This window comes from Pseudonaja textilis, chromosome 1, assembly GCF_049901715.1.
Source record: "Pseudonaja textilis isolate UNSWEBS1 chromosome 1, rPseTex1.2, whole genome shotgun sequence".
NCBI lineage: Eukaryota > Metazoa > Chordata > Lepidosauria > Squamata > Elapidae > Pseudonaja > Pseudonaja textilis.
The window spans coordinates 219142182-219153688 of NC_141990.1; the positions used below are offsets into that span (position 1 = coordinate 219142182).

Here is an 11507-nt window from a genome sequence, read left to right on the forward strand (position 1 = left end):
TGATTCACTTAATAATTCACAAAAAGGTTGTAGAATGGGGAAAAAGTCCCTTAAAATCTTCCTTGCTTAGCAACAGAAATTTTGGGCTCAGTTGTGGTCATCAGTCAAGGGCTACCTGTACTTCTACCAACTATTACAACTTTTAGAGCTGTTCCAACATATTTTATAGCCAAAGAGGTAAATAGCAAGATGGAGCAGTTTCCTTTTATGTACAGATGCCAACTAGATGAAAAGCTAGTCAATTAAGATTGCTACATTGCCACACATTAGACCAGTCAGAGAATCTGAGTTCTATGTACAGTTCTGCACTCCAGGAGTCATTGGAAATTTGTAGGGTGCAAACTAAATTAAATAAATGACCAGTTAAGAATGCCTTGAAGGATGGAAAATATTTTACAGGAAGTACCATAGTTTGTTACAAAATCTCTGATCTGAGGTGATTATCGCACCATCATCCTTGATGCTAGCACCATTTTTACTCTTCCCTTGGATGTTGGAACATCTGCTTTTTCCATATTAGTGCTATCCAAATGGAATGGATTACAGTTCCCATTGTTGCAAGCTAACAGGGCCCAATTTGTAGTATCACATTTCAGTAAGAAACAGAGTAAAGAATGATGTCCTAACCAAAAATTTATAAAGATTATCTCTAATATCAGCACTTTTGGAAAAAAAATCCTTCTTTCATATTTAAAGTTTTTCTTCATTTTAAAATGTTATCAAGTTTAGGTAGTCCTCAGTTTAGGATCATAATTAAGACTGGAACTTCCATTGCTAAGTGATGAAATAGTCAAGTAAGGCATGCCTGATTTTTATGACCTTTTTTTGTTGTGGTCATTAAGTAAATCACTGAAGTCATGAAGCAAATTTGGCTTCTTCCATTGACTTTACTTGCTGGAAACCTCCTTGGGAAGTCATGAATGGTGATCATGTGACCCTGGGATATTGCAACTGTCATACATTCATGCTGGTTGCTAAGTGCCAAATTTTGATCATGTGACCATGGTAATGCTATGAAAGTTGTCAGTGTGAGGACCTGTTGTAAGTCACTTTTTTCAGCACCATCATAACTTTAGCGCTGTCATTAGAAGAACGGTAGTAAGTCAAAGCCTACCTGTGTATGTTTGTTTAAAATTCTATAACATATATCATGAAACATGAAACTCTGTGTTTCTTTTTTGTATCCAAGATTGAAATATAAATTCAGATGTAAATTCAGATTTGCAGGAGCAGATCATTTTATTTATCCTGGCAATTTATTATTTAAATGTTATTTAATAAAATCTGGATCCAAAACATCTGCATTATAAGATTCATAATACATACTGCATTATAAGATTCATAAACTTATTAGAGTAAAGTACAATTTATTTGAGAGATAAATATTTTCTAACATTTTAAAGGGACTGCAGAAATAAAGGTAAAAGCCTTCTAAAATCATATGCTAGATCAGTGGTCCTTAACCTGGGCGATATCGCCCCCCCAGGGGGCGATTTCATTTTTCAGGGGGGTGATGGAATGAAAAGTGGCAACGCGGGGACAAAGGAATGGAAGGGGGGCGATATGGGGGCAATGGAGCAAGAAGTTTTTGGGACACTTTTGAGACTTTTTTCATACAGTGAACTTCTGTATATCTGTCGTACAAAAACATCAGATTGCTCACTATTAGTGGATTGAACTGTGTTTTAAAATGTTCCTCCAGCAACTTCAGTACAGAATGGCATACATATGTGAATATATATTGCTCATCTTCATGCGTGTTGTGCAGCAGCCTCTATCACTCTACCCATACAGTGGTGTGCCATTGGCCAGAATGGGCAGTGATGGAGGGGTGAGCGATTCTTTCGAAACATCGCATGCTGAGTGGCTGTCCCCTGTGATGTCAACATAACTGTTGAAACTAGGTTTATCAACATCCACGTGTGTTTTATAGTGTTCCAGTGCAGTCGGAAATTTAATTTGCAGTTAGTGCCTTTCATTTTGAAGACCTCTCAACATGGCCGAGAAGAGGAAGTGTTGCCAATATTCGATGGAATACCTAAAATTGGGATTCATTCCATCTCCTTCCAACGTACAGCTTCTGTTTTGTCTTTGTGAGAAAACATTTTCAAATTAAGTGATGAAGCCTTCCTGACTGAAAGACCATTTGGTAAGAATTCATTTGGATAAAACTGACAAACCGGTATCACTTTTCCAATCCTTAAAAGCCAAGTTTGAGGGTCACAGCACTGTTGAGAAGTTATTTGGAAAATCATCACTCAACGCCAACAAGGGGCTTATTTGTTCCTATGAAGTATCTTTGTTGATAGCAAAATGTGGCAAACCTCACACTATCGGAGAAACACTGGTTTTACCAGCAGTGAAACAGATTGTTCCCACCATTTTGGGGCCCAGTGCAAGCATTGTCACGCAATTGATTCCTTTGAGCAATGACACCGTATCAAAAAGAATTGATGAAATGGGTGCTGATGTGGAAGAAAGGCTTATTGACACTTTGAAAAGTACAGAATTTGTGATGCAGATTGATGAGTCAACGATTCGTGAAAATGAAGCCTTGTTATTGGCTTATGTCCGTTTCATCAATGGAAATGAAGAGATCAGGGAAGAACTGTTATTTGCTCAAAATTTAGCAACCGACATAAAAGGTTCTTTGATATTTAAAAAGGTTGAAGAGTTTTTTAATGAGAAAAACATACCTTTGACAAACGTCGTGGCATGTGCAACCGACGGAGCTGCATCCATGGTTGGACGATATCGCAGATTTCAAGCTCATCTAAAATCAGTTGTACTTGGAGTTATGACTGTCCATTGCATCGTTCATAGACAGAACCTTGTCTAAAAAAATTTGAGTGGCCATTTGCATGAGTCTATACATTACTTCATTAATGCTGTGAATAAAATTAAGTTGATGCCTTGAACAACCAACTTTTTCACAATCTTTGTGAAGAAAATGATGAGGAGTTTGAACGTCTCCTTTTGCACACCAAAGTAAGGTGGCTTTCAAAAGGAAAGTGCAGCAATTCCACGAACTTTTTGACACAGTTGTTGAATTTCTTGAATCCATTGATCCAAGTCTAAGCAGTTCTCTTAAACTTCGACGTCTGGATGTAGCTTATCTCACTGATGTTTTTGACAAGCTGAATGAAGTGAACGTAAAGCTGCAAGGAGATAAAATCAATTTTCTTAAGGCCAAAGGAGCTCATTTATTTCCAAATTGGACCTCCTTGCAAGCAATATGAGTCACCAGGAGCTGTATCAGTTCCCAAGCCTTGGTAATGAATGTCAACTCCAAGCAGAAGATTTGGGTGTTTTTTGCTGCCACTTGAAGCAACTAAAAAAAGATATGGAAAACAGATTCTATGATCTGATAAATCTGGAAGTGTCCACTTGGGTGCTAAATCCTTTCACAGCAGACTTTGCACAACTTCATCACAAACTGCAAGAGCCACTGACAGATCTGAAACATGACTGTGAAGCCCAATCACATTTTCAGAGTTACGGCTACGAAGCTTTTGGGGTGAAAATGAGGAACACTTACCCAATATTGTGGGAGGAAGTTAAGTCGTTTCTTTTAGCCTTTCCTTCCACTTACTTAGTGGAGAGGGGCTTCAGTGCCATCCAACAGATCCTTTCTAAGTCAAGGAACATGTTGAAGATCACTGAGCATGGCGATTTAAGAATGAGATTAACAAAAATTGGCATCAGCTCACCAAGCACAAAGCAGCCATTGATGTTCTTTTTTTGCTTTTTGTGTACATACATTTTCTTCGTTAATAATTGTCTCAGCTCTTATTGTTGTATTTGTTTGCATTGGATTTCACATTCCAGTTTGAGTTTTTGGCTTCGTTTTCAAATTCTTGTTGTGCTCTGTAAAACATTTTGTGTGTCTCTTTGTATTGTACTTTTTTAGGGTGCACTCCAGTTCAATATTATATTTTGGTTTCTCGGTTTTATGGTTTCAGTTTTTTTGTTGTTGTGCTCTTCATGTAAACTTTTTGTGTAGATATATATATTTTTCTTCACTTTAGGCATTAAATTTGTCACTCTGATTTTTGTTGCTTTCCTTCTGTAAAAATTTTCTTTGTGCCTTTTTAACCCTTTTTACAGTGTGCATGAATATATATTTTCCTCGAATCTTAATTTAGTTTCATCTTGAAATTCTTAGTTCCTGCATTACGGTTTGTTCTTATGCCCTTTTTATATTTCTTTTTGCGTCTTAAAATTCACTTGTAATTAAATCATTAAATGTTACTGCTTTTTCCGGGCATTTCATTTTCTTGCAATTGAATTTTGTTTTCAGTGGTCATTACATTTGTGTCTTGAATAAATAAGATAATAATGAAATACATGTATCACGAAGTTTGGGAGTAAAGTGATGGGTGGCATCAGAATTTTTCACACAGTTGAGATATGGGAAAAAGACTGGAAATAAATTATTTGCATCGATATGTCCTGATGACTATTTTAAAGAAAACAAAAAATGTATTTGCATAAATTGAAGAATTATTTCCCTGTGTTGTGATTGAGAGGTTATGTTGGGGGAGGGGGGCGATGATAACTTCCTCAATGGCTCAAGGGAGCGATTCTTTCAAAAAGGTGCTAGATGGTTTGGGAGAACATGTATCAGATGTAGTGCATTACGTATTTACTTAGTTATATAGGAGTAAGTTCAGTCATATTTACTTCCAAGTAAATGTACATTAAAGTAGATGAGTACTGCTTTATTGTCAAAATTTAGACATGAAATAGGATGTCATGAAAAATAACTGTAAAATACTGAGTTATGATTTATTATTGGAACTTGTTCTATTTGGTTTTTCCTAATGACAAACATTCTAAAGAATACGTTAAGATAAAAATGAATTGTTAACCTATCAAGGAAAAGCCATGTTGTCAGAAATATCTTTAGGGAGGAACTGTAAATCATGGAAAATATTTTGTATTAAATAAATGAGATGACTTGATTATACCTCAAGAAGGATTTTCATATAGTACTGTGGGGATGTGACTCTCCTTGTGGAGGTCAGCATGTAATGCAGTGTTCCTTAAAGAGGCCCTTTGTCTTAAAGTCTTAATGGGAGTTCTAATATCCAGAAGAAAATGCACACACACAGCTCATGAGTAAAAGCTTCTTCTGTTTATGGCATTTTCTAGTTGAGCTCTACGAAGTGGGAGTTGAGCTGTGATCCTTCACAAAGGAACTGTAAATGAGTGCTCTGCTTGGAGCATCAACTTTAGTACCATGTTAGGGAACTTTATCTGATGTGTTTCCTTTTTTAAAAAAAATGTGAATTCACCAACAAAGTAATGGTCAGAAAAAGAGAACGAAATTTCATTAAAACCAAATCAAAAGTTTACTTTTAATTTTTTTTAATTAATTTTGATCATGTAAGTTTTTACTTCACATATATTTTGTTCAGAGATTCTCTCACTTTTTAGCTTTTGATTCTAGCACCTACTGTTTCTTGAGGAGGCTCAAAAAATGGAATTTATTTTTTATGTATTCATCTGGTGCCTTCCTCCTTAAATCCAGAGTGTGGGATAAGAAAAAGATTTAAAAAGATCATTTTATTGGCAAATAACAACCAATATTAATCATCACCAATGGAAATTATCAATGATCAACAATGAAAAACAAAATCTCTACCACCAATTCCTGTGGCCTGTGGGTAGTCCCTTCCTTTGGGATTTGGATGAAAAGCACACTCTATCCTTCAAAATCAACGTAATTTAAAATAAGAAAATGGACAATATAAAACTTCCTTTTAACTTTAAGAAAGTCATATTTTAAAATACCTCTTGGTAAAGAAGACAAAAATGAGACAGTGTTACATAGGATTCAAAATGATGGATTGTTTGGATGGATCCTAGCACTGGATTCTTAACTACCGTCCGCCGTGCAAGCTACAGGATTGTTGTGGTAAAAATAGGAACAGAAAGCTCTCTGTAGACCACCCTGAGATCCTGAATGGATTGCACAATGTAAATGTAATAAACAGATACAGTAATTAACACACAGAACGGCTATAAAAAGGTATCTGGTCCAACGGATCTCTTACATAGAGGTAACCATGAAAATATAAGATCCCGAGCAGATCTTAAGATGATCAAGTTCTGGAAGACACTTAAGGAACTCCACCAGATTCCCACACTGATCATCCTAAACTGGCATAAAGACAGTGGATTCCAGAGAAGAGGTGGTAGAAGAAGGTTCTGACCAGTTCTGGAGAACCAGTCGTGGAAATTTTAAGTAGTTCAGAGAACTGGCAAATACCACCTCTGACTGGAGATTTTACAGTGTCCTTCCCCTGCCACACCCACCAACCTATGCCTACAGAACTGGCAGTAAAAATTTTTGAATCCTACCACTGTTCCAGAGTCCATAAAACAAATACATTAAAAGGTAACTTTAGTACAATGATGACATTTCATTCAACATTATGTCTACTCAAGTTACAATTTCATGAATCATAAATTAGTGATTAAGATAAAGTATTGGTAGCCGTATTTGATTATATCACCACATATTTGAAATATTTATTGTTGTTTCCTATAGTGAAAGTTCAGATTTTTAAAAAATGTTTTTAATTTTGTTAATGTTTAAAAATGATATTAGATATTTATTGTTTTGGTTTTGTTATATGCCACCCAGAGTCCCTTGCATGTGAACTGGGCAGCTATATAAATTAGACAAATAAATAAAATTTGATCAAAGAGAAACCATAACCATGCAATTTGTCAGAATGGACACATTATTATTTTATTGTGCTAATTTGCACCAAGACAAATTCCTTGTGTGTCCAATCACACCTGTCCAATAAAAGAATTCTAACTATGCTTTTTTTAAAAAAAAATCTGGTTACATAAATATTTACTTTTATTTAGATTTTTTCTATGAAATATATACTGCTTAAAAAGATACCAAACAACCATTAAATTTGCAGAATGTCTGTCTATAGAAAGATTGTGCTTGCTTACTCCCAGCCTGATTTTGCAGTTTATTTTCATGCAAAATTTAATTGAATGATGATCATTTGAATGTAAAGGGTTTACCCTCCAATAATAATTAAAATTAAAAAACCAGACATTAAGATCATAATTAGAACGGTAATAAAATCAATAATCTTAATGGAATGACTGTCTGGTTCAATTGGATTTACAAAGTATTTAAAATTCATCTGAAAGTCAATCACAGGAGATTAGATCAAATAGTCTCAGGTTTACATTATCAAGTTTTTCTTGCCTCAGTTTCCCTTTGCCTTATATTTGGGTCTTCCCTTCAAGTTGTATAATTCCATGGGTCCCAAATTTCATGCCCCACCAGCTCTTAGGAGCTTATTCTCATCACAGCAGAAGCTACTTCCAAGAGGCAAGGCCTCACAAAACATCAAATAAATATGGAGCCACAGCACTAAGTCAGAATGTGGAGCTTGTGTGTTTGCTTTTGTAAACAAAAGACATTTGAACAGCTGCTGGATGGAGCCTATCTTGGCTTCTGTAAACACAGAGGGCCAGGGAAGAAAAAAAAATCTTTCTTTTCTACAGTAGGACAATTAGGCACAAAAAAATATCTGAAGGGTGCTAACCAGCAGAATAAATAACGAAAAGTCCTCAGCCCATGTTTGAAAACTGTAACCATTCCAAGGACAACAATGTAGAATTCGAAAGCTCAACAGTAAGTGTTAGAGTGAATTCATCTAAGTATACGTTTACACAGAGCCAACCATGAGGGCTTGTGTATCACTGCCGTTGACTGCACTATGGAGATAAAAGAAAGTAATAAATAAGCGTTCCTAACATAAAATCAGATTAAAAAGAATATTTAATAGGAGAATCCAAAGAAAGACTAAAGTACAGAAACTTGGAGTTTCTGATCATGCAAAGTATGCAACTGTATTTATCATGTTAGTTAAGAGCCGTGATGGTGCAGTGGTTAGAATCAGGGGTGGGCTTCAAAAATTTTAGCAACTGGTTCTAAGCCCAGTTGCTGAGTAGGTGTGGCCATGGTGGGCGTGACCTAGTTGGTCTCCTGCACCGGGGGGTGGGGGCATTTTTGCCCTTCCGGGCTCCAGAAACTTTCCTCAAGCCTCTGGGAGGGCAAAAACAGCCTCCCCTCAGTTCTATAGGCCCTCCTGAGGCCAGAAACGGGCCCATTTTCAGCCTTCAAGAGCCTCTGGGAGACCCATTTCCCCTCACCCCGAGCCTCTGTGGGGGCCCTGCACTTGCCTCACATCCAAAACAGGCTGCATGGAGACTCCTGGGGAGGGGTGGGATGGGGTGGGTGGGGCCAGCCAGGGGTGGGGTTTGGTGGTTCTCCAAACTGGCCAGAACATTACCTCCTGAACTCGGGAGAACCTGTAGCAGCCTACCCCTGGTTAGAATGCAGTATTGCAGGCTAATTCTGCTGATGGCTTATTCTCAGCAGTTTGGCAGTTCGATTCTCACTGGCTGAAGGTTGACTCAGCTTTCCATCCTTCCAAGGTTGGTAAAATGAGGACCCAGATTGTTGGGGGCAATAGGCTGACTCTGTAAAGAGAGCTGTCATGCACTTTGAAGTGGTATATAAGTCTGCTACTGCTATTGCTAGTTACAAGTTTGATATTGAGCCTCACTATGAATATAGACTAATTAATAAACCTTTTCCTAATCAGCATCCTAGAAAAAATTAGCCTGAATATGACCAGGCCTCTTGGAACAAATAAAGGACAACCTTAAAAAAAAAAAGGGGGGGGGGAGATCTGGAAGAAGTTCAAAAAGACACATTTCCCCCCCTCAGGATAAAAAAAATATTTTTGTATGTTTTACAGAAGAAAAATCAAGAGCAAACTTAAGAAAAATGTTATAAACATTCATATTCTAATACAAGTGTATAAAGTATTGAATATACAAGCAAATAGAATATATATGTTTATTTTAAAAAGACAATTCAGTTTCCATATTTTTCACATGAATGTGAAAAACTGTATATTAAGTGATACCATTGCCCCAAACAATGAGCTGGGCAGAATATAAATTTTCAGGATCCAATCTGAGTTGGTCACTGGGACCAGAGGTTTAATCTTCCATTCTGATGAGAGAGAATTTAACAGAACATAACAAAATAACAGAGTTGGAAAGGACCTTGGAGGTCTTCTAGTCCAACCCCTTGCACAATCATGAGACCCTATACTGTTTCAGACAAATGGCTGTCCAGTCTCTTTTTAAAATCCTCCAGTGATGGAGCACCCACAACTTCTGAAGACAAGCTGTTCCACTGGTTTATTGTTCTCACTGTTAGAAAATTTCTCCTTAGTTTCTAGGTTGCTTTCCTCCTCATTTAGTTTCCATACATTGCTTCTTGTTTTTCCTTCTGATGTTTCGAAAATAGGTTGATCCCCTCAAATATTGGAACATTACTATCATGTCTCCCCTGGTCCTTCTTTTCACTAGACTAGAAAAATTAAATTCCGGCAACTATTCTTCATATGCTTTAGCCTCCAGCCCCCAGCCATCTTTTTGTTCCCTTAATCTTCTTGAGCTTACATGTCCACAAGTGGGAAAATACTATGGTGGCCTGAGTTCTCTGAGGATGGATACAGCACCAGTCTGAAAGCTCAGAATACCAATCTGTCAGAGTATATTCATGAACTGGAATAGAGCATGGTAACAAGGTCAGCCAATGAATAGGCATAGCAACTAAATCAGCCAATAAGAACAGTTTGGAAACTGAAACTAGAAGTAGCCTAGGCAGGAAACTGAAACTAAAAGTACCCTAGGTGTGCTTCTATGTGAAGCTTTGCAACTCTGTGAAGCTCTGAGTCTATCTATTGAAGATGGAACTAACTTGCTTGCTGAAGACTGGAGTGCTGCTCTGAACTTGCAACATGTTTCTGTTTGAGTTTGCTCCATGTTGGAGAAATCTACAACTGGTTTATAAAATCTACATACGTTTATAAAAATGTTAAATGAAGCATCAGCCATCTGTGTTTATTTTTCTGGTGCTGAATTATCGCTGCAAAACTCTCAATATAATCCTTTGGTCCCAGTGACCAATCCAGATTGGACCTTGCAACATTATCCTGGAACATGTATATTTGCCTTTATTTGATATATAAATTTAATAATAAATAAGTAAATTACAGAATGAGTTATGAAAAATAAATCTAAAGAACAGCTGTTGAAACAAAGGACATTTTTTTTTATAATGAAGAACATATGATTGCTGTGCTCTAAAGACAAATTTAATGGACATTTTATTAAGAAAGCCATACTGTATGCCCAGGGATGGGATTCAAATTGGTTTGCCACCAGTTTGGTGGGCATGGCTTGGTGGGCATGTTTGGATAAGGGAAACACCTCTAATCCCACTTTAGGGGATTTAGCACTTGGATTGTCAGGAGGTTATTAAGAAGAGATTGGACAAGTATTTGTCTGAAATGATGTAGGGCTGTGATAGTGAACCTGTGGCATGAGTGCCAGAGGTGGCACACAGAACCCTGTCTCTGGGCATGCAAGCCGTCACCTCAGCTCATTTCTGTTGCGCATGTGTGGGTGCCTCCCACTGACCAGTCAGTGGTCTTCAGGTCTCTGCTGTGCATGCACAGGGACAGGGTGCATGCGTGGGGATGTTCTTGCTTGCGCTGGGGGGTGGGGTTGCATGCACAGGGTGGGGCACCTATGTGTGGGACACACATACATGTGCAGAGATGCATACGCATTGCATTTTGGCAATGCACGCACGTTTTGGGCACTTGGTGCGGAAAAGGTTAGCTATCATTGGTATAGGGTCTCCTGCTTGAGCAGGGGGTGGACTAGAAGACCTCCAAGGTCCCTTCCAACTCTGTTATATTGTCCCAAGCCAAGAATGACATGTGATTTTTTTCAAGCTTTGTTCTTTATTATTTCCATACCTATAGACAGAAAGTTATCAGACTGAGGACTCTGCTATCTGCATTTACAATATATTAAGTGAACTGTAAGGGGGGATTGCCTTCACCCTCATTCTCTCCAGAGGTGGTGTTCAGCAGGTTCTGACCAGTTCTGAAGAACCAGTAGCGGAAATTTTGAGTAGTTCAGAGAACCGGCAAATACCACCTCGGACTGGAGATTTTACAGCCTCCTTCCCTTGCCACGCCCACCAAACCATGCCCACAGAACTGGTAATAAAAAACATTTGAATCCCATCACTGGTTCTCTCATATGTAACATCTGGACTGAGTTACCTCTTATTACTCTGGAATGCACCCTCTCTTTCCTGGGGAGCCACCTCCTTCATACATCACAGGTATAGTTAAGGACATTGTAGAGAAGAGCAGCTGGCCCTTCAAATCACAAACCAGTCTTAAGTGCCCAGAGGGAAGGACTTGACCCCTGAAAGCCAATAAAGAAAATGAAGGGAATTCTGTCATGTTCGGGGTAGGAAGAATTTTGGGGTGTTTGCTGAGGAAGTTGGCTGGAATCCTGGATTTGGGGGAGAATCTCAGAGAAGGTAAGAAATTGCTTGTATAGTTTAGTTAGAATATGCCTCT

At 37.9% G+C, this 11507-nt stretch overlaps 1 protein-coding gene across 1 annotated transcript; it reads left to right on the top strand.

The window, feature by feature from the left end:
- The first annotated feature begins 1996 nt into the window (after positions 1–1996).
- LOC113441077 (zinc finger MYM-type protein 6-like) lies at positions 1997–2839 on the top strand. The gene is given in 1 exon segment (XM_087926031.1): positions 1997–2839. A coding segment is annotated over 1 exon segment (843 nt).
- The last annotated feature ends 8668 nt before the right edge of the window (positions 2840–11507 follow it).